Source organism: Meriones unguiculatus, chromosome X, assembly GCF_030254825.1.
Source record: "Meriones unguiculatus strain TT.TT164.6M chromosome X, Bangor_MerUng_6.1, whole genome shotgun sequence".
NCBI classification, from domain to species: Eukaryota; Metazoa; Chordata; class Mammalia; order Rodentia; family Muridae; genus Meriones; species Meriones unguiculatus.
The window spans coordinates 118582892-118607222 of record NC_083369.1 but is presented as its reverse complement, the minus strand read 5'-3'; the positions used below and the strand labels follow the sequence as shown (position 1 = coordinate 118607222).

The 24331-nt window shown below is 40.8% G+C and overlaps 1 protein-coding gene across 7 annotated transcripts in view; it reads right to left on the bottom strand.

Annotated features, from left to right (window-relative positions):
- Gpr143 (G protein-coupled receptor 143) overlaps positions 1-24331 on the bottom strand; it is a 33258-nt gene that overhangs the window by 4345 nt on the left and 4582 nt on the right. For 6 of the 7 annotated variants that reach the window (XM_060375158.1, XM_021627239.2, XM_021627238.2 and 3 more), the window contains 7 exons: positions 22334-22443; positions 21261-21355; positions 14883-14975; positions 10746-10855; positions 8208-8316; positions 5604-5721; positions 4665-4902 (listed from right to left, as the gene is read on the bottom strand). In XM_060375158.1, coding sequence (XP_060231141.1) covers positions 4665-4902; positions 5604-5721; positions 8208-8316; positions 10746-10855; positions 14883-14975; positions 21261-21355; positions 22334-22443 — 873 coding nt within the window. Of the gene's footprint in view, positions 1-2806; positions 3113-4664; positions 4903-5603; positions 5722-8207; positions 8317-10745; positions 10856-14882; positions 14976-21260; positions 21356-22333; positions 22444-24331 lie in introns of those variants that run through there. The other variant, XM_060375154.1, reaches the window with a different exon arrangement.

The following is a 24331-nucleotide window of genomic DNA, read 5'->3' as shown; positions in this document are numbered from 1 at the left end:
CATGAAGAGAAAGTATTGACAGAGCAGAGCAAGACTCTGGAGACAGTTCAGCATGGCTGCTAGGCTATTTGTTAGTTCCTTATTCGTGCAGTCTATTGATATTAGGTAAACAAGACATAATGATATCAACCAACTAATCCCCAGCAATGATGTTCTGCACCATCTGTGGCCAGGAGTAATAGAACCAAGCAATGGTGAACATAGTTCTTTTTATGATGGAATAATATTTTATTAGATAGATATACACTCTTTTCTCACTCTGGAGACCAGAGATCTATCTGCCTCTGCCTCCTGAGTGCTGGGATTAAAGGCATGCATTACCACCGGCCAGCAGGTCATGAGAAAATTGAGAGATGCTTTGCTAACCTCTTTTTTGTTTGTTTCTTTTTTGTTTGTTTGTTAGAAAAAAAAAGTTTTCTGTGCAATATCCCTGGCTGTCCTGGAACTCTCTTTGTACACCAGGCTGGCCTCAAATACACAAAGATCCACTTGCCTCAGTCCCCTCTACCACTACCACCACTACCACACCCCATTGAGTGCTGGGAGTAAATGCATGCATCACCACACCCACCTAAATCTTTCCTCTTAAAAGTTTCTTTCCTCTGAGTTTTTGTTACTGCACACAGAAGTAACCAAAATATCACTAGACCATTTAAAACAGTATGAACCAAAAGAGATGTGAACATTTTTTAATGCACTCTAGCATTCTAAGAAGCAAAACACTTACATGATTTAATTTCTGCACAACAGCGCTCTTTGTTCTTTGCAGATCTATGTATGCAAATTCCTGCACAGAGCCACCATACAAAATGGTAGTAACTTTACCTTAGAAGTCATTTTAAAGGTTTCTTTAGTTAATGTGTATGAGTCTTTTGCTTGCCTATGTGTACAGACCTGTGCCCATAGAGGCCAGAAGAGGGCATCAGATCAATTGGAACTGGAATTACAAGCAACTGTGAGCTGCCATGTGGGTGCTAGGAACTGAAATTGGATCCCCTGCAAGAGTAGCCAGTGCTTTTAACCTCTGAACCATATCTCCAACCCTTATGAGTCATTTTAATTTTGCTATTTTCAAGGTAAGGAAGTGTAAACTTAATACCTTCACCAGACCCCCACTTCATACTTTCACAGGCAATGTTTTTGGTTAATTTTTCCAACTTAGTCTGTGTTTGAAGAATGCTTCTAAAAACAACCCTAACCCAGCAGATAAACAAACAATACTTCACTGTGGATTCTAAACTGACAGCTGCCTTTCCCCATTTTCTTTTAATTAATAAATTAATTGGACAGGGTCTGTTGTTTTCTTCTGTATATTTATAGTGCTGGGGGTAGAACCCAGGACCTTGTACATGCTAGACAAGTGCTCTATTACTGAACTATACCTCCATCCTAATAACTGCTATTTTTACAGAAATTCTTTTTTTCTTTTAGAAAGGTTCTCATTTGCTTTACTTTTCCTCCTTTTTTTTTGCCAGTCAATGATGGTGCACGACCTTAATCCCAGTTCTTCAGAAGCAGTGTCCAGGCTCTGTGAGTTTGAAGCCAGCCTAGTCTACAGAATGAGTTCCAGGATAGCCAGGACTGCACACAGAGAGACCCTATCTCGAAAAAACAAAACAAATCAATATTTTCAATGGTTTTTCTATTAATTAAATAGAATAATAATTTTAACTGTTTTGAACTTGTACAATAAACCATGAGAGCAGAGTTTATAGTCCCTGCTACAAACCCATGACAAAGCTCCTAATACAGGGTCTGGTGGAGTTCTTTTTTGTTGTTGTTGTTGTTTTAGTTTTTTGAGACAGAATTTTTCTGTGTATCCTTGGCTGTCCTGGACTTACTTTGTAGACAAGAGTGACCTTGAACTCACAAAGATCCACCTGCCTCTGCCTCTCCAAGGTATGCAGGGGTACACGCCTGTAATCCCTGGCCCTGGTGGAGTTCTTTACAGTCAACAGTAGTTGCTTTAAAAAAAAATCACAATATGTGTATTTCCATACTATGAAATATTACTCAGCTATAAAAAAGAACTGTGTGCTGACGAACCTTCAAAAAAATTAAGCTAAGAAGTCAGACACAAAAGGACAAATACTATATAATGTGATTTATAGGGAATGTGCAGAAAAATTTGTGGTTGCCAGGAATGGAGAAGGCTGAAAATATAGCTCAGTTGGTAAAATGCTTGCCTAAGGGACATAAAGCTCTAGACAACAACAACAAAAGAATAGGGAGTGTTCATAGCCTCCAAGTGATAAGAATATTCTGGATTTAGACAGTGGCAATGATGGCACAACTTCATGAATATAACAAACTGCACCAAACCATTTAAAGGATAAACTGATAAATTCTACGGTATTTGGATTATATATCACTGTGGATTCTCTTTTTTTGTGACTGTAGAAGGGTCCCAGATCTTCCTTAATATGCCAGAACCTCTTCCTGTGCTTTGAAAGGTCTTGAGTTAGGACTTGGAGGTGTAGCTCTATTTTGTAACAATACCATAGCATTAGTAACACAGCAGGTTCCATTTGTAAAAGGAAAAAAAAAAGATCAGCAAAAATGGGGTCCTTAAGGCAGCAGCCATTATGAACAGTGGCCCTGCTGTGTATTTTCCTGTTGGACCTTTGTTCATTTTTAAAGACTTTCTTTCATTTTGGAAGAAGGCTTTCAGCCCGTGAACAACAGTCCTAGGAAACAACTAGCTGAAAAAAAAAAAACAAAAAAACAAAAACAAAAACAAAAAAAAAAAAAACAAAAAAAAAACCCAACAACTGAAATCTGATTAATGCTTTTTGAGGTGAGGGGAGTAGGGTGCAGGGACCAGATGTAGTAAGGTTTATTGTTGTTGTAGAATTTTATTATAGTGTGAAAAACGGCTCAGCCCTTTTAAGCCACCAGGATGGGAATTCGAACACACACAACTAATTCTAAATGCAACATTTTGCCTCCTGCCCCAGGTGGTATCAGTAACTTGGCATGTTGACAGCAGTCTGAATTTGTATGTCCCTTTTCTTCATGAACTACTGGAGACACATCAGAAGCCTAAAGGCTGGGGTATGTCTGTTGTTGCAGTAATAGCTTGGATGAGACCCTGGGTTCCATTCCAGCACAGCTAGAAAAAGGGAAAGAAATTCCCTAAACACAGTTTTTCTTTCTTGCAGGTTCAGCCAGAAGGGTTTCCCTGTTTCCTCTACAGCTCCCAATACAACCACACAATATCACCTCAGGGCATCAGTCATTGATTTATCTACATATTTTCTCAGCCATGTATTTAAATAGCAGGAAAGCAAAAGAAGATAGAACTTCCCTAGGAAATTCCACACATCTTTTCTCTAAATGGACCTCCCTCTAGCTTGGTATAAATCAAAGCAGTTTGGTGGGACTGTGTTTTGTCTTTCATTGTGTGTGTATGTGTCTGTGTGTGTCTCTTATGTGTAGATGGGGGTGTATGCATCCCAGATAACATGTGCAGAAATGCAAGTTTCTTTAAGTTTTTGCAAGAGAGACATTTTTTCTGACCCCGGGGGACACTATGCCCACAAAAGACCTTTGCTGATGTATAAAGAGTCTTGATTGTTAAACTCTAGTGAGCTGTGATCAGAGAGGCTGATAACTCTGGAGTGCATACATAGCACAGCCTGCAGAATGTAGAAGCATCTAGCCAAGGATAAAGGGTGCTGCTCTGGAAATGAGAAGTTCAGCAACAAACCCAGATGTTTCTACCCATTCTCTATGGGCCAGCTGAGGATGGGGCAATGTTGTTCTGATATCTCTGTGTAGGCTTGTTATTTAGATTTATTTTTATTTATGAGTATGTATGAGTATATGTCTGTTCAGGTGACCATCCAGACTAGAAGAGGGCATCAGATCCCCTGGAGCTGGAGTAGTAAGTCACCAATATGGGTACTGGGAACTAAGACCCCGAGTGTTTTTAAACCTTTCTCCTTGGACTGCCAGAAAATTATAGCAACCAATTAGCTGTATATGGTGTTATATTTTTGTAATATCACCATTCAAACAGCTGAAGCAGGATGATTGAATATTAGAGGCTCGCTTTTGTTTTATAGTGAGACTCTGTCTTAAAAGTAAGTGAGGGGGGCTGGAGAGATGGCTCGGAGGTTAAGAGCACTGGCTGTTCTTCCAGAGGTCCTAAGTTCAATTCCCAGCAACCACATGGTGGTTCACAACCATCTGTAATGAAATATGGTGTCCTCTCTTGGCCTGCAGGTGGACAAGCAGGCTGAACACTGTATGCATAATAAATGAATAAATCTTAAAAAAAATAGGTGAGGGACTAGAGAACTGGCTTAGCGGTTAAGAACACTGGCTGTTCTAGCAGAGTTGTGTTCAATTCCCAGCACCTGCATGGCAGCTTACAATACCTGTAACTCCAGCTCCAGAGGGATCTGACTCCACCTCTTGGCTTCCATGAGCACCAGGTATGAATGTAGGGCACAGACATACATATAGGCAAAACAACCATGTACATCAAATGAACTAGATTTCTAAAAGATGGGAAACAGAAATAAAAATTAAAAAAACTGGAAGAGGAAATACTAGAGCATAGTGACATGTAGGTTCCCATTTGTAGCACCCTGCTTAATGAAGGACTTGCAGGGAGCTCTGGGGCTCTGCAGTTCACCTCCCTTGCGACAGGACATTACCTTCAGACAAAATGCTCAGCACTTCATCAGAAGTGTGTCCCCCAACACACATCACTTTCCTGGTGTTTTCATGGGGCACACAGGAGCCTACAGGTGACTGGTACGTGCCCTCAATAGCAGAGACAGTCATTGCTTCCCACTGAATCACCATGTTGGGAGGATGAACATCCCGGTTGCATGCTGTCCAGCCATAGAAAGCCAGAGACAAGAGAAGTCCTTGGGCTGGATTCAGTATTCCCTAGGAAGGAGGGCAAAAGAACACATGGAGGTCAAAGGAGTATAGGAAAAGGGACAACCTTCGGTCACCATAATGATAAATTCTGTATTGCTATGCCCAGTGGTCTGGTCTTCCTCTAAAACATCCAAACACATAAAATAAAATAAATAAATCTAACTTTAAAATAAATAAGAGTAGCAGTTTGATACTGTGAGTTAATATCAAATGCTTCATACTCTAAGCCACAGTGACTTAAAAGAGATTGCCTCATTTTATTCATTCATTCATTTACTCACTCACTCATTTTGAAGTGCTGAAGGTCAAACACAAAACCTCTTGAACATTAGGCTCTGCCACCATGCCACATCTCAGCTCTAAGCCTGTTCAATAAGACAATGACTGAATGTAGCTTGTCAATGCAGCAGAGTGGTAGAGGTAGTCCAAAAACCTTGCACTGAGCTGGGTGCGGTGGTGAACACCTGTAATCCTAGCACTCAGGGAGACAGAGGCAGGTGGATCTCTGTGAGTTTGAGGCCAGCCTGGTCTACAAAGTGAGTCCAGCACAGCCAAGACTACCCTGTCTTGAAAAACACAATGAAACAAAGTAAAACAAAACAAAAACCTTGCACTGGTTATATATTTACACATTGTACTTTGAATGGTTTTTTCCATATTGATTTTTTTTTTTCACAAGAAGAAAAATTCATTCAAGACCAGCCTACCATAATAAACCATGTAGTCCTGGCTGCATTCTGGATGCGTTTCAGAGAGCCTTCATGGATGTCTGGTTGTATTTCAAGGTAAAACAAAAGACTTTCATTGATGATATTGGACAACCAACTGATGGAAAGAAAATGGTTCACAGGTGAAGAAAGCACTGAGTGAAATTCATAGTGACTTTCACCATTGTCTATATGTACCAGTTCTTGGTGGCAACATGAACACTTTTGGGGGAAGGAACTGAGTTTGCACCAAGACATTAACTGAAACATAATTTCTTCTCTTGGTCTAACACAGACCTCAACATGTCCTCCTGATAGAAACAGTCCACATCACATCAAGGTATAAAAGTTTAGTCCTGTATCAAACCAAACCAAAAATCATTCCCGTAAGAGAGGTAACTTAAATACTTTTCCTTTTCTTTCTTTCTTTCTTTCTTTCTTTCTTTCTTTCTTTCTTTCTTTCTTTCTCTTTCTTTCTTTTTCTTTCTTCCTTCCTTCCTTCCTTTCCTTTTTTCTTTCTCTCCTCTTCTTTTCTTTTCCTTATTTTTTTTGAGAAGTAACCTAAACTTTTGAAAGAGACCAAAACACTGTTTTGATATTTTATGTGGAATTTGTGTGTGCTAAGAGATGGGGTTGTGGGGGAAAGAGCTGGGGGTGGGCAGTCAGAGGACATATCTAGGAGTCAGTTTTCTCCTATCACATTGTGGGATATAGGAATCAAACTCAAGTAGTCAAACCTGAGCATAAGAGCCTCTACTTGCTGAGCTAGCTCACCAGACCTGTGGTGATGTGAATAAGAAAAGCTTCTATAGACTCATATGTTTGAATACTTGATCCCTAGTGATGGAATTATTTGGGAAGGACAAGGAAGGACAGACATGTTAAAGGAGGAGTGTCACTGGTGGTGAGCTCTGAAGTGCCAAACAGCCATGCCATCCCCAGTGAGCTTCTTTGCTTCCTTTCTGTGCACTGGGAATTGAACTCTGAGCTACAGTTCTAGTGCCATGCCAACTTGTCTGCTGCCATGCTTCCTGCTATGGTGGTGATGAACTCCTGTCCTTCTGGGAGTGTAAGCCCCAAGTAAACCTTTTCTTTCATCAATCACCTTTGTTGTGGTGTTTTATCACAGCAGTAGAAAAATAACTAATATAAGCCTTTACAGAGAATTTTAAAATGTCAATCTTGGTGGATTCATGGAATGTAAAGTAATAAGATGAATATATGACAAGTTGTAGTTAATATAGACCTCTCCTGGGAGGGCATTTAAAGAAATGCCCTCACTGGGGGAATTAATACCACAAAGATTTGCCATGTTGTGTATGGTACTAATTCATTACTGTTTTAATAGAAATCTTTTTTTTTTAAGACAGGGTTTTTCTGTGTGGCATAGGCTGTCCTAGAACTTGCTTTGTAGACCAGGCTGGCCTCAAACTCACAAGAGACCTGCCTGCCTCAGCTTCCTGAGTAATGGGATTAAAGATGTGAGCCACCACCTCCCAGTTGATTACCATCTTTTTACATAAGTTTTGTTAGGTGGTTTCAAAGCATCAACCACAATTATTTGTGCAAGATGCCAATGGTGGTCACAAAAAGCAGATAGTTGCTCTGATTTTTCTCTTCCTTCTAGTGAGCTGAGCCTTTATACTAAAGATGTACCCTGGCCCTTTCGCTGAAGACACGCGAGTTCTGGGGACAAGAGTAGATAGGTACATGTATATGCTTATGGCCACGGGCTAGAAAGTTGGCTCATCAGTCAAAAAATCACTTCCTGTTCTTGTAGAGGATGCAGCTTCAGTTCCCAGTACCCACAAGGTGGTTCACAATTGTCTTTAATCCCAGCACTCCAGAGGCAGGCCTATCTCTGAGTTCCAGGCCAGCCAGAGCAACATGGTGAGACCCTGCCCTCATCTTAAAAAAACAAAATCATTAACTCCAAGGGGATCTGAGCATACTCTTCTGGTCTCCAAGGACACCAACAAGCACACACATAGTACATATACTTAAACACAGCCAAAATATTTATACACATAAAATAAAAAGCATGACTGTTTCTTTATTTTCCTTAGCCCAGCAATGGAATGAAAGAACAAATGCATATGGCTTAAATATTTGAAAACTGAACCCATAGCTAGGCATAGTAGTACATGATGGCAATCCCAGCATCTAAAAAGGCAGAAGCAGGGGAATCACTGCAAATTCAAGATGACCTGGGTCTACATTATGTATTCTGGCATCAGCTAGGAGTAGGGAGTGAAACACTGTCTCAAAACAATAACAAAATAGAAAGAAGAGGAGAGAAAAGAACAACTGGCTGAATCTGTCTTTAAAAAAGGAACAAGAAAACAGAAACTCGAACATTAAGTTCTTATTCTCAGAGTTTGAATAATAATTGTCATAAAAGATTTTATAAAAATATATGGGTTCTGGACTTGCTGACCTATGTTTTGTTCATTTCTTTAGAAAATATCCTATATTTCTCAAAGATTTCCATTCCGGATTCTTTCCTTAGGAACTCTCAGGTTACATTTGGAGAAGTAAAATGGTAAGTTGGCATATCTTTCTTTCTAGCACTACCAACGACAAACGTATTAGAAGAAAAGTTACCATGCAATTAGCACCAGCATTATTTTGCAAAACCGGGTCTTGATCACAGCTCCCATCAGTCTCTCATTCTCTGTGTAAACACCTTTTCTTCCTTTCAGTAAAGAGGCCACTGTAGGAGTGTAGAGGAATATCATAACTTGCATTAACTCCATAACAGAGAAAAAAATGACCAGATATGAACCCTTACATATAGCCAGAAGAGCATGAAGCAAAGCCCATGCACCTGGAGTCCTCATAAACACTAAGGCCATATATACGCACATAAACAAACACTTTTAATTTGAAATAACTTTTTATGTGATAATGGGAATGAAACTTAAGGCCTCATTCATACTAGGCAAGTGCTCTACCCCTGAGCTCTATTTTAGCTTGACTTATTGAGCTCAGAGAGATGCAGCATACCTTATAGCTTCTCTCAGCTTCTCCCTTAGTGTTAACATCATGCACAAATGCAAGACTTTTGTTCAACTGAGAGATTAACACTGGTACTTAATTAACTGAACTCTTGATTTTATTAATACTTTCTTCAAATACTATGTTTTTAAAGGCTTGGGTGTTTTGATTTTGTTATTTTTGTTTTTTTTTAATTAATTAATCAATGCATCTATCTATCTACTATCTATCTGTCTGTCTATCTATCTATCTATTCACTTTACATCTTGGTCTAGTCTCATCCCTCCTTACCGCCTAGTCTCATCCTCCCTCCCTCTCCCACATCCCCCTTTCTTATTTCTCAGAAAAGGGAAGCCCCCTTCCCATCCACCCTAGCTCATCAAGTGCTGTCAGGGCTGAAGGTGTCTTATTCCAGTCTCCTAGCAAGGTAGTGCCTCCAGGGGGAAGTAACTGAAAAGCTGACAAGTTTGGTTTTGGTTTTTGGTCTTCAAGATAGTGTTTCTCTGTGTAGTCTTGGCTGTCCTGGACTCAACTTTGTAGACCAAGCTGGCCTCTAACTCACAGAGATCTGCCTGTCTCTGGCTCCCAGAGTGCTTGAATTGCAGGCGTGTACCAGCAAGCCCAGTTTTTAAAGGCTTGTTTTATCCATTCTGAAATAATATATAATTTTTATATTGAAAATTTTAAAATTTATTAGACAAGTTAAAATATATATTTGGAGAAGAATTAATGACCCATGGTACCTCCACACACACATAACCACTGGTACATCATAGTGTTTGGCTAAGGACTTTCTATTGTTTTGATAAAAACCACTTGTGTGTAATTTTTGAAACAAAAATTCCTATATCTAAATGCAAATAAAAATTCATTCAAAGACAAAATATTACTAATAATAGACTTTTACATTTTATTTTAATTTTATATTCAAGGAAAGGAGAGATGTTTCAGTGGTTAAAAGCATTTCCTGCTCTTGCAAAAAACTGCAGTTTGAGTCCCAGCAACCACATGGCAGCTCACAAACACCTGTAACTTCAGTTTCAGGGTATCTGATGCCGGCTTTTGGCCTCTACATGCATGTAATGCACATAAACTCAGGTAGACACACACACACACACACATAAGAATAGTAAAATAAACATCTCACTGTTGGTACCGCAGCATAAAAATATAATATTTAATTCACTATCTTTAAAAACAGATGGAAAAAGATGCATCTAAAGTGCCAATAGTTTATCACTAGTGACAAACACTTTAAGCACTCTGTTTAGAAATTTCTATGAACAACTAATTTGTAAATGACCTTTCTGTCAAGGTCAATGTGCAAATGCCTTAATTCACATTCTATCCAAGAGATGCACAGGAACATGAGACATATGGGCATTCATTCACTCCATCTCATAGTCACTTGAGGAGATGGTAGGGATGAGACACAGGTCTCTAGTCCTATCTTCCTAGCTGTAAGATCCCTCTGCTGACTCATTACCTTCTTCTAATTTAGTTTTTACCATTGCAATGGATTTGTTTCCTGTGTTCTATTTCCTATTTCCTGCACATCTGAGAAAATGCATAGGCCAAGTGAGTGCATAGGAATGACCAGGCTCTGAAGCCATACCTCATCCCTTCCTTTACTTGCCTCTTGCTCCATCTAGTTCTACGTTGCCTCTACAGTTTTCCAAAGCTACCTTCAGGGTCTTCATACTAAGGACAGACTCTGGAGAAGTCCCACACAGAAGTGAAGCCTTTACTAAAACTCATGGTCTGTAGTTAAGCAAATGCCAGCAAAAAACCCCATACAGTACATAGGTAAATAGACTTTCACACTTTCACTTTTTTTTTCTTTTGAGACAAGGTTTCTCTGTGTAGCCTTGGCTGTCTGGGACTCACTTTGTAGAACAGGGTGGCCTCAAACTCACAACAATCCACCTGCCTCTGCCTCCCTGAGTGCTGGAATTATAGGCATGCACCACCGTGTCCAACTCACATTTTCACTTATTAAACACAGTAGGTTTGTCCAACTGTATTCTGCTCGCGTCTTTGAAGAAAGATGTAATTCCAGATGGAGCATCTATATTGTTATGTGTATCCAAGGCATACAGATGTACTCAGTGTCCTTTTACCAAAAGTAATTCTCCCAAGATTTACCTGCAGTCACTGTCTTGTGAAACAGGATTGGATTGGCCACAAGGACAAGCAGTAGTGGCAAGTACGTGGTGACATAATGGGGAATGGCGTGGTCCAGGCCCCTCTGACACCTTAAAAGAGTAATATCAAAACATTATCCTTTAAAGAAATGCTTTGGCTGAGATGGGCTACTTACCTGGAAGCTGAAATAAGAAGTTAGAGCAGAGAGGAAAAAGCATCAGTTGGCTCCTGACTGGGACCAGGGAAAATCTGACTTGTTTCTCTTGTCTAAAAACAATTAATGCATTACAGGATGGTGAAGGAGATGGGTCATATTCCTGTCTCATAAACAGGAGGAATGATAGAGCATTTCACTGGGAGAAACTTTTAAAGGCATTCTGCGAAAACAAAAGGATGTAAAAAACATTCTGGAATGGTAGGTTCTCTACACTGGGTCTCTTTATGTGGAGGTGTAGACAAAGGAATCCATTTAAGTACTAGGCTTTGGGTACTTGCTACATGGTCTTGCCCAGTAACGGGAATAAGATCTACTTACTCCCTATTCTTGAGCAACTCAGAAACTCAGAATATGGAAGTTAAAGATTTAACATAGCCTGGTGGTTGTGTTATACATCTTTAATCCCAGTACTCTTCGGAGTACTGGCAGAGGTAGAGGTAGAAGGCAGAGGCGGAGGCAGGCAGATCTCTATGAGTTTGAGGTCACCCTAGTTTACAGAGCGAGTTCCAGGACAGCCAGGGCTACACAAAGAAACCATGTCTCTGAAAATGAAAAAGAAGAAAAGGAAAAAAAATATTTAAAATTAGCTGGGTGTAGTGATGCTCACCTTTAATCCCAGCACTCAAAAGGCAGGTGGATCTGTGAGTTTGAGATCGTCCTGGTCTATAGAGTGAGTTCCAAGAAAGCTAAAGCTATATAATAGAGAGACCCTGCCTCAAAAAAAAAAGATTTAAAATTAAATATGTTTTCATACAAAACTCTCTGCAGTTCTTTTCAGGGCAACTAAGGAGGATTTCTAAAAATTAATCACAGAAATCATTAGCCAACTTATGATGTAGTGGAAGGTCATGCATTCATCATGTTATAAAGGTAGGAATTGGAGTTGAGAGATGGCTCAGAGGTTGAGAACACTTGCTACTCTTGCAGAAGACATAGGTTCAGCTCCCAGTGCCTACATATTACAATCATCAGAGGATCATGTGCGCACTTCAGACTTCTTCAGGTACCAGGCACACACAAGGTGAACATAAATACATGAGGCAAAACATTTATAAACATAAAATGTTTTTAATTTAAAAAAGAAGGTAAGAACTATCAGCTAGGACATACATAATGTAAGAAAAAAAATGGCTGAGTAGAAGTGAGAAGTGAAGGCAAAGTAGGACGCAAGATACATAGCTCAGGCACAAAGAGAAGTTAACAAACCCTTAGGATACCCCACATCTAGTACAAATATTCTTCTTCACCTTTGAAAGCTAAATATCATCTGAAAAAAAGTTCAAGCCAGTCAGGGAAACAAAAGAACGAAAAGAAGTGATTCTGATAGAAAGACAGAAAGATAATGACAGGTGAAAGTGAGGGTGTACTTAAAGAATGCCCAGAGTTCTAGAACATGTGTAGCACAGGACTAGGAAATAATAGTGTATGCATCAAGACTAAATCTGAGCTATCTGCCCAAGGCATTTGAGCATCTAGGGATTCCTTGCAAGATCTGAATCCATGGAACTCTTGGGCTCACAATTTTTTGAGGAAGTTTCCAGAACCCACAGTGAAGCACACGAGAAAAGAAAGGACTCTTCCGTTGAGTATATTCTACTATTATAGATAAGACACTGTTGTCTGTCTTTTATAAGTTCTCCAGAAAGTAGACTATACAGTGGACCTGCACAGAACTCCCTGAGAACCATAGTAGACAACGTGTAATGGTTTAAATGAGAAATGTCTCCCCACAGGCTCAGGTATATGAAAATTTGGTCCCTGGTTAGCAAGTAGTGTTGTTTGGGAGGTGGTGGGCAGCCTTGCTGGAGGAAATATGTCACAGGGTGGGCTTTGAGAGTTTACAGCCTTACTCTACTTCTACTTCACTTTCTGTTTTGTGTTTATGGTTAAAGATGTGATTTCTTGGTTTCTAGCTCCTATAACCATGACTGCTATTTGCTGTCATGCCTCTTTGCCATCATGGACTCTTATCCCTCTGAAAGAACAAATACAAATAAATTCTCTCTTCCTTAAGTTACCTTTAGTCATGGTGTTTTATCATAGCAACAGAAAAGTAATTAATAAAAAAGGCAATGCCAAAGTAGAGACAGACATCCAACTAAGAATCTGAAAATAGTCAAAAAAGTTCTATGCTATGAATCAGCAAACTTCTCCTGAGGAAAAGATGATTCATATATTTTAACTTCACGGTCTCAGCTGCAACTTCAGAATTGTGTTTCTGTAAAGCAAAGGTGGTGGCAGACAGCACATAAACAAGTATATGCTGTGCACCAATAAAATTCTATTCATTTTCTAATTCCCACCATTTGACTGCAGATTTCATGATTTCCTTGTTTTTAATAGCTGAGTAGTATTCCATTGTGTAAATGTGCCACAATTTCTGTATCCATTCCTCCATCGAGGGACATCTAGGTTGTTTCCAGATTCTGCCTATTACAAATAGAGCAGCTACGAACATGGTTGAGAAAATGTCCTTGTTGTACAGTTGAGCGTATTTTGGATATATGCCTAGAAGTGATATAGCTGGATCTCGAGGCTGCAATATTCCTAATTTCCTGAGAAAGTGCCAGATTGATTTCTAAAGTGGTTGTGAATGAGTTACCCCAGAAGCAGAAAGACACACATGATATATACTCACTCATAAGTGGTTATTAGACATATAATATAGGATAAACATACTAAAATCTATACTCCTCAAGAAGCTAAACAAAAAGGAAGACTGTAAGGAAGATGCTCAATCCTCATTTGGAACAGCAAACACAATAGACATTGGAAGCAGGAGAAGACAGGAAACAGGACCACCACAGATGGCCTCTGAAAGACTCTACTGATAAAGGTATTGAAACTGAGGCCGAGACTCATAGTCAAACTTTGGACAGAATGCATGGAATTTTATGAAAGAAGGTGGAGCTAGAAAGACCTGGAGAGGACAGGAGCTCTAAAAGAAGACCAACAGAATCCAAAAACCTGGACCCTGGGGGCCCAGCAGAGACTGATGTACCAACCAAGGACCATACATGGAGAGGATCTAGACCCCCTGCTCAGATGGAGCCCACAGACTCAGTCTCCAAGTAGGATCCCTAGCAAGGCATGAATTTAGTGGCAGGTTCTCTCATCACCTCTTCCTGGGGAGTACAGCCTTGCCAGGCCACAGAGGAAGACAATGCAGCCAGTCCTGATGAGACCTGATAGACTAGCGTCAGATAGAAGGGGAGGAGGACCTCCCTATCAGTGGACTAGGGGTGAGGCATAGAGGAGAAGAGGGAGGGTAGGATTGGGAAGAGACGAGGGAGGGGGCCAAAGTTGGGATACAAAGTCAATACATTGTCATTAATAATAATAATAATAATAATAATAATAATAATAATAATAAGAAGAAGAAGAAGAAGAAGAAAAAAACTTTATTTATACCAGGTGTGATGCCCAAGCCTGTAATCCCAACACTCTGTGAGGCAGAACCAGGCAGATCTCTGTTAGTTCGAGGCTAGTCTGGTCTACAAAGTGAGTCCCGGACAACCAAGGGTACACAGAGAAACCCTGTCTCGAAAAACAAAACAACAACACTTTATTCATAAACATAGGCAAAGGGCAAGAATTGTCAGGACACTTCTGTTGTGCTGAGTCCTAGTTTACACATACCTAAAATCACAGAAACACTGTCTATCTCTGTCTGTTTTCCACATAAATTTTAGAGTATTCATCCTCAGACCTTGATGTTTTATAAATATCTCCATTTGTGGAGAGGGGATGATCTCAAGGCTGCAAGCATGTTAGCAAAAATCTCTACCACTGAATTACCTCCCCTAGGCCCCTCTCACTTTCTTTCAAGATGGATTTAGCTATACAGCTTTTCATTCCCTATTAGAGGCACACAATAGACCAAGGACATGGTCACTATAATGTTGGATGACTAGGCTTACCTGGACACAGAAGGGTAGTAAAGCATGACTGCTCCCTCCACGCAGAGCAGAATTGCTAGGCCCCAGGCCATGATGTGGTACAGCAGGATGGTGCTAAAAGAAAACAGAAGAGGGGTGGTCACAGCTCAGAGGGGCACATGTCTGCCTAGTGGAAATGACCAGATTAAGTTCTGCATTGCCAAGAGACTCCTGTGCTGATGGTGAGAGGGTTGTTGAGTTTAGATTTTTGTTTTTTTCAATTAAGGTGAAATTCACATCACATAAATTTGTTATTTGTTATTTGAAAGTGAGCAATTCAGATACTCTTTGCAGCTTTACAGTGTTGTTTAACCATCAAAACTATTTAGTTCTAGAACATTTTGAGCACCGTAAAAGAAGATCTCATTCCCATTAGCAGTCACTACCATTCTTTCTGGCCCTGAGAACCACTAATATGCTCTGTTCTGGATATTGTCTGTTCTGGATATTCATGCAGGTGATAATACATTGAGTGGCTTTTGTATACTTTTTTTTTTTCCACTCAGCATATTCTTATGGCTGAGTAATACACCATTATATAGACAGACTCCATTCTGCTCCTTCATACAGCCAGCAACGGAAAGTTAGACCGTTTCAAACTTTTGGCTACTATGAATAAGTTGTACTACTATGAATATGTCTGTGTGTGTGTGTGTGTGTGTGTGTGTATGTGTGTATGTGTATTTCAGTTCATATTGTTCAAATTTTGTGTGTGTGTGTTTGTGAAATTGCTGGGTTAAATGGTATTTTCATGTTTAGCCAGTGTACATCTTCATAGATAGAAGTGAATTGTTCTATGACTAAGCTGGACCCAGCCCCTTCATATTTAAATTTTGAAAGAACCAAATTCTCTTTGTCAACAGTGAACACTGCTTTCTTTTCTTTTCTTTTCTTTTCTTTTTTTTTTTTTTTTTTGTATGTGTGTGGTTTTAAAAACTGGGGATTCACTAAAGTGGCATTGAACTCCTGAGCTTAGGTAATTGTCCTGCTTTAGCTTACCAAGTAGCTGCAACTACAGATACTCACTGTTATGTAACTCTAGCTTTGATGACAACCATTCTAATGGGGTTGGCTGCTACTTCTGAGATTCATTTGTAATAAAACCGTAAGAGAAAATTCCCATGTGTAAAACCCTCAGACAACACTGTCCAGTTCTCGTCTGTCATGATTTGAATGTCACCAAGAACTTCTAGTGTGAAAATGATGGTATTAAGAGGTAAAGCCTTTAAAAGGGAGAGAAAGCCTTCTGAATAGTGATGGATTTCAATATGTGAATAGTTAGCTTAGTTACTTTGATCCTGTGATAATATATTATGCTAATAGTATACGGCACAGTGAAATCACTCACTTCATGGACATGAACAAGAGAGAAAGAAGAGAGGGCAAGGGGTCCATGATCCCCATGGAAGGCAGGCTTTTCAGACAACCTGAAGACTTCTCACTAAGCCACCCTTTGGAGATTCTACCACTTCCCAATTATAAACTGCCAGAATGAAGCCCTTAACACATGGGCCTTTAAGGGATAAGATCCAAACTACAACAGACAACCTCTTGGGGCATAATTCTCATGTCTGTTTCTCTTGACCTTCCATACCCACACAGCACACATATGCTGCATACCATAACATGTTTATGGAGGGAAGAGGACATCTTGAGGGAGCTGGTTCTCTCTATTCCAAGGAATCAAACTCAAGTTATTAAGGCTTGTGGTAAGTGTCTTTATCCAGTGAGCCATCTGGCTATTTGAGCCATCTTACTGCATGTAAGGTATATTTCTTTCTTTATTTTTCTAAAGACTTATTTATTTTTATTCATTATATTTCATGTGTATGTGTGAGTGCCTGCATGCATGTATATTCACTAAATGCATGTCTAGTAGCTAAGAAGATGGCTGTAAGATACATGGGTAGCTGTAAGTGACAAAGAATTGTACTAGTATGAAGCTCTGCTTTTAGTGTTTAAGTGTTTATGGAGCAAGAGTTGTAGGCATAGAAAATGCTAATAACAAAACAAGTCTCTTTTCTGAATAGAAGGTTACACTCTCAAGAGGATGGCATATAAAAACCCTCACAAGAGGGCTACAGAGATGGCTCAGTGTTTAAGCACTTTCTGCTCTTCTGGAGGTCCTAAGTTCAATTCCCAGCAACAACATAATGGTTCACAAACATCTATATCCTCTAATGTCTTCTTCTGGCATGCAGGTGTACATACAGATAGAGCATTCATATACATAAAATAAATAAAATCTTTAAAAAAAACTCACAAGAATCATACAAGTAATGTCTACCCCAATTAGGCAAACAGAAACAGAGGTTGAGAAATCTAATTCAGAACTGTGATCATCCAAAGCAGAAGATCATCTTTATAAGTTAAGAGGCCAAACCGTATGATAGCCAGGGCAGGGTCCCAATGATATCCATGTCCTGATGTCTAAAACCTGGACGTACATAACTTTATACAGCAGAAAAGTACACATGTGACTGAGTAAAGATTTTGAGGTGATCTCAGTTTATATTATTTGTTATCATAGGAATCTATAAAAACACAGGAATTCTGGGCTGGAGTACACATAACTGTATCGCTGTCTCACTAAATAAATAAGCCAAGCAGTGGTGGCATTGAGAGACCAAAATATTAAAAATCAGCTATTATTAATTAAGGCCTGAACTAGGTGGGTGGAGAGGTCCAGTTATGCCCTGAGGGGAAGGACCACTTACTGCATTCTTTCCCCACCCACTAGAGATACAGGTGCTAGGAAACTGGCCCATCCCCCTAGGGAGGGACACCAGGTCATTAACGGTCTGGGACCTTCCTATAGCAAATCAATTCAAAATGTAGCATTTTGACCAATAAGATGTTTGCCAGGCAGGAATCACCCCTGCCTTGGGCATGCTGGGAGGGACCAGAATCTTTAAATCACCCAACTAACCTGAGTACAGGGCTCTCAGCTCCCACTGCTTTGGCAGTGGGGGGTGTGAGCCCAAGCTGCAGCTTGTAATTTGTAATAAAAAGAACCTCATGTATTTACAGCGGAGTCTAGTTATTCCTGGTATTTTGGGGTTCATGAACTGGCCAGAACAGCATATGCCTTTAAGCCCAGCAGGCAGAGGTAAGCAGATCTAGGTGAGTTCAAGGGCACCCTGATCTACAAAGCAAGTCCAGGACAGCCAGGGCTATACAGAGAACCCTGTCTTAAAAAAGCTACACAAACAAACAAACAAACAGATAAATGTAGGACTAGGGAGTTGACTCAGCATTAACAGCACTGGCTGCTCTTACAGAGTACGCGGGATTGATGCCCAGCACCCATATGGTGGCTTCACACCGCATGTAACTTGAATTCTAAGGGATCCACCATCCTATTCTGGCCTCTGCTGGCACATGGTGCACAGACATACATGAAAGCAAAACACTCATACATAAAAATAAATAAAACTAAAAAAAAAAAAAATCGAAATTTTCAAAATGCGGTAAGTGTTAAATTTTAAAACACTAAAATCTAAAAAATGAAAGGGAGCTCTGTTTTAAAAGAGGGGTAGGAGGCTAGAGAAATGATTCAGTTTAGACCACATACTGTAGCGCGGAACAGTGACACACACCTGTAATCTCAGCACTCTGGGAGGCAGAGGCAGGCAGCTATCTTTGAGTTCAAGGCCAGCCTGGTCCACAAAGTGAGTCCAAGACAGCCAGGACTATACAAAGAAACCCTGTCTCGAAAAACAAACAAAAACAACTGCTCTTGTAGAGGACCTGAGTTCTGTTCCTAGAACTCTTGTCAGGCATTTTCAGAACTGTCTGTAACTCCAGCTCTAAGGAATCCATCCAGGTGATGCCCTCTTCTGACTTCTTCAAGTACCTGTAGTCACATTCATAAGCCCACACATAGATACATACATATACACATAATTAAAAACAAATAATAAAAGGGGAGAGATATTTTGGCTGGAAATCAGACAAAGGTTGCAATTTGAAGGTTCAAACCAAGAAGTTGCGTCTCAGGACTGGTGAAGATTAGACATCACAAATTCTCCAGGCAAACCGGAGGGCTTTTTTTTCTTCCTCCCTCCTCTGCACTCCCCATTCCAGGCATAGCTCACATTCCTGCCATATCCTTCCTTTATCTTTATGCCTGCACTTATTCACCCAGTCCTACCCTTGTCACCCAATCCCCCAGACTTGAGGACATGATCTTCTAGATGTGCTGCCAGATATATCTGGAGAATTAAGTCCACACAAAACCAGCTAGCTGATCCCATGGAGAAGGGGACTGCATTTGAATAGATGCTTCTTTGTGATTGGGTGGGCATGTTGGGCTCCATCAGTCACACACACTAGCTGTAATTCAAGATTCAGCAGGATATCTAGCAAATGACACCCATGTCCAATTGGGATTCTGACTTTGAAGATCACCTGTATGAACAGAAAAACGTGCTTGTGGATCAGAGCAGGAAACCAGGACCTTCACAAAGCAGGAAAAGAAGCAGAGATTGGTACACAAAGCTTCTAGAGAAGAACTATTTTGTGCCAGTTGTCTGGGAGAGCACAAGGAAATGACTCCAGCATTATTTTGGCTCCCCCATTGTAACCAGTTCCTGCAGTGGCCCTTCCCTGGCCTCACAGGGGCAGGAAGCTGGAGCGGAGCAAGTCAGCAATGTGAGTATTGCTAGATGTCTAGGCTGTGTGGAGACTTGGCTACCTCAGAAAAGCTCTCTCTATAGGGGACTGTGTTATTGATGACAGGGGTATCTGCTCATTCTGTCACACCCTCACCTTACCCTGGGCCACACTGGATACATTTCCAGAGTGGTGAGTAAGCAGTTCAGGATGCAAGACCAATCAAATCTAAGATCATCTACACTTTCACTTCTTTTTGAAACAGGTTCCCACTATTCAGCCTCAGTTGACCTCAGTGAGAACCTCCTGCCTCAATCTCTGCGGTGCTTGAGATTACTCAAGTGTGCCCCATCGAGAACCATACTGTCATTTTCTTACAATTAGCAGTTCCTTCAGTCCAAGGCCTTTTTCAAGATCTCAAGCCCCATCTAATATTGTTTGAAACCTGTATGTTCCACACCAGAAGGAGCTACAGTGAACAGCTGTATTTAAGCTTTTCATCTATCTTAATGACCTTTCTCGGGATTGGATTTAAGGAGAAAACACTCCCCTGGCAGCCAAAGAAAGCAGGTAAGTGCTGACAGGATCTCAAAGGACATGTGTTGGCCATGTTGGGCCCTTGTCCTGGTATTCACCAGGATACGTCTCCCCACCAGCCTCAGTCTCTCAGTGGCCACCTGAAGAAGCAGCTATACCCACTACTCTGGACACCAGCAGGCCCATTCAAAGGGAAGGCTAGAGAGGCTATGGAAGTCACACTCAGCTCCGGCTCATTCCAGCCGGGGAGGCCATACACACACTTAGCCCAAGGCTCTAAGAAGTAGGACTTGCACCAGGCAACCTGGGTGAGACTCAGTCTCTGTGAAAACTGGGCACTTTGTTACCTCTGCTTGTGTGCCTGGTTTCTCTATGATGGGGAGCCCACTCCATTCCTCACAGGCATGTATGTTAACTCTGAAAACTTGCTCTTGTTCTTGCCCTTGGAAAGTTTCTGGGGTTTCACATCCCATGCATTAACTTTCTATCTGATAGGGCATCCTCGGAAGCCAAACTCTGCCCAGAACCTTCTAGATGCTGGCATCACCATCATCCAGCCTGCTGGAATGAATGCTTACCTCAAAATTAATTAAAAATGTCTTTGAGTAGCAGAGGACAAGATGGAAGCCCAATAAGAAAAGAGCATAAAATCAGTGTGGAATAATGGAGTGAGAGGGCTTGAACATCACTTCTAAATGTCACGAATGTTTGATTCCTCACACCCTCATCTATCTATCTATCTATCTATCTATCTATCTATTTATTTTGGTTTAGCCACTGGAATTCAACCCAGGGTCTCGAATCCATATGTTCTTCACTTGAAATTTCCAACAGCCCCTAACTATTTAATTTCCCAACTTATTTGTAAGGTTGCAAGAATCTTGATGTTTTGAATTTGCCATTGATATGTTACAAAAATGAGCTGTCAACTGGGAATAGTGCCAAACCCCTGTAATCTGAACACTTAGGAGGCAGAAGCAGGAGGATCCTAGATTCAAGGTCAGCCTCAGTGAGGCCAAGTATCCAAAAGAAATGTTATAAAAATGAATATAAATATTCATAAATATTTCTGCATGAAAATCCAATTGGCAGACTAATGTATGCTGTGAGTCATACTGCAAAGAACCTTTGAATGCCAAATACCATGTCCAAATATTACTTACAGAATCAGAAAAGACACCTCTGTTTATATTCCCAGTCAATAAATACCTCAGTCCTGCAGATCTCTTGATCACCAAGTACACATCAACTGCATAGCAGAAGAGCCACCAGAGGCAGGCACTGTACAACAGCTGGATCCACATCTACAATCAAGAGGATCTCAGCTTCAATGATTCTAGCAGCATTAATGAGGTGTCCTACTTGTGGCTGAAAGGAGGGGCAAACACAGGTGTGCCTGGCAGCATAGGTGAGAAATCCATGCGGATATTTTCTGGAATTCAAGGTAGTTCTGACCTAGACATATATGTGTATGTATTTGCTCTCTGTCCATATAGTTGTATTTGACATGAGAACTCTATTTCCAGTGTGCTTACAGAAAAAGCAGGTAGAGGTTCTTGATGCCTAGTTTACAATGATGGAAGGACTTCTGCAGTTCAAGGTAGAGCCTCTGTTTCTGAGAAGGGAAAAGTGTGGACCCAAGAGACTCAGAAGGTGCTTCTGTAGGAGGAGATGACAAGAGTGGTGTCCAGGTTGTAGCACAAAATCAATGTGCCAACTAAAATAAAGTTGGTTGGGACTTGGGCATCATTGGAATGCAGTTAGAAAACCATTGAGAGTGTGAATGGGAGTAAGCAGGGAATTCTGTAGAGGAAGTGAGACTCCACATTGCATTCATGCCCTCTACATCATTTCTGTGAGGGGCAGTGCAGTGCAAAAAGCATAGCATTTTTTTTTCTGTGTGAAATATATGTATTTATTAAATGCTTTATTTATACAAAAATTTCATGTGAAATATTTAATGTATATTTAAATATATTTCATTTGGAAAACCATATCCAATCTTTTTCTCTTTTCTGTACCTGGCTTTGACTGGGGCTATGTACACATTATGGAGAGGGTATATTTTTGTGTGTAAGGTGAAGGCTGAGGCACTGGAGGGGTCATTCTCAGACTTCCGTGTCCATCCTCACCCCAGGTCGATTTGGCACCACACTGACTCCTGGTCCTCAGATCCAGGGAAAGACCTGAGAATTGCATTCCTCACAGCTCCCAGTGTCTGCTTTGAAGACCACCATGTAGCAGGAGCAGAGGGAGAGGGTGAGCAAAGGGAAGTAACTTACCGCACTCCCCACACAGAAAGCAGCAGGCCAAATGTCTGTCCCAGTCACGTTGGAGATGTTTTCAATGAAATCAGGGTAGGCTACCCACACAGTGGACCTGATAATGATTCCTGTATGAAAATTAGATAGTAAAAACGTGTTTAATCTTAATTCAAATATGAAGCAATATGGTGGCATTGTGGTGTGACTATTGCCATCTTCTTTAGCCAGGTAGGACTTCCAGTGGAGTGAGGGAGATGCCAAACCACCCATAAATCCTTCCACACAAAGTTTGTCTTATGTACAGAAAATGTAGGGATGAAGATGAAGTGGAGATTGAAAGAATGACAAACCTATGACTGGCCCAACTTGAGACCCACCCCATGAAAGAAAGCCAACCCCTGACACAATGATACTCTACTATGCTTGCAGACCAGAGCCTAGCACAACTCTCTTCTGAGAAGCTCCACCCAGCAGCTGATAGGAACAGGTGCAGAGACCCACAGCAAACAATAGGTAAGCTGGGAGAGTCTTGTGGAAGAGTGGAAGGAAAGAAAAAGGGAGATGGAGGGAGGGGTCAAGGACACCACAAGAAAACCTACAGAGTAAGCTAACTTGGGTTCATGGGAGCTCACAGAAACTGACCAGCCAACCAAAAAGCATGCCATGGAAAGGACCTAAGCTACACATATGTAGCAGATGTGCAGCTTGGTCATCATGTGGATCCCCTAACAATGGGAGTAGAGGCTGTCTCTGACTCTGTTTCCTGCCTTGGATCCCTTCCCCTAGCTGGACTGCCTTGTCTGGCCTCAGTGGGAGAGGATGCACTTAATCCTGCTGTGACTTGAGATGCCAGGGTGGGTTGGTACCCCTCAGGGCCCTCCCTTCTCTGAGAAGGAGAAGGGGAAATGGGGAGAAGGGGGCATGGGGACAGGCCTGGTCTGAGAGTAGAGGGGCTGGGGGCTGGGATAAGGCTGTTAAGTGATTAAATAAACAAATAAAAATTTTAAAAAGCAAAAAAAACAAAACTTTGTAAGTGCACATCAAAAAAGCAGGAAGGACCAGAAGAAAGATGAAAGAAGAAAACAGACATGTTGGTGTATAACAATAGAGAGGAAGCTAAAGACTGAGCAACTGAGATAATTGTTATTGTCAGAACTGTCCCAAGCACTTCAGTGTCTAGTCAAACCACAGCAGAAACAACACTGTTCCTCATTTGTTTGTTGAGTGGGAATTACAGCACCACCAGCAGATCTGTATTCTTCACATGTATCTTTTAATATCCATGTTAATTACTAATTACTTATCATATAAGGAGCTAGAAAGATGCATATATACTACTATGTAACACTTCATAACATATGTAAAACCATATGCATGTACTGAGTAATGCACTACTGAAGGATTAATGTGGTTTCTAAACTCCTGTGTGTGTGTTGTTGTTTGAGACAGGGTTTCTCTGTGTAGTCCTGGCTGTCCTGGACATCCTTATGTAGACCAGGCTGGCCTCCAACTCAAGAGAGCCACCCGCCTGTGCCTCCTGTGGGCTGAGATTAAAGGTGTGTGCCACTACTGCCCTGCTAGTTCCTAAATTCTTAAGCCGTATCTTCTAATCATCAAGCCAGCTAATAAAAATAATAGCTTTTTGAAAATTACTTAATAATTGTCAGCAATCTAGCTCTCCTTGGAACTCAAAAAGTTATAGGAGGAGCTAAGCATAGTTGTGCAGGTCTGTGATTGAGGCACTAGCAGCACTAGCTCTCTGTAAGTTCACTAATAATGAGCCCATCTTCAAAGAACTAAAACTGGGCCAGGAACATTGTAATATAAGCACTCATATTTCATATCTTTCAGAAGAAGAGTCAGTCCCTTAGCACTCTCCTGACTTCTGTCTCATGTCTACAATTTCATGTACATGATGTTTTGAAGAACACTGTTCTTTTGTTACTCCTCAAGATATTTTAGGTACATCTTTATTTCAAAATATTCAGGTTACAGGACAAAACTGCTATTGCTAGC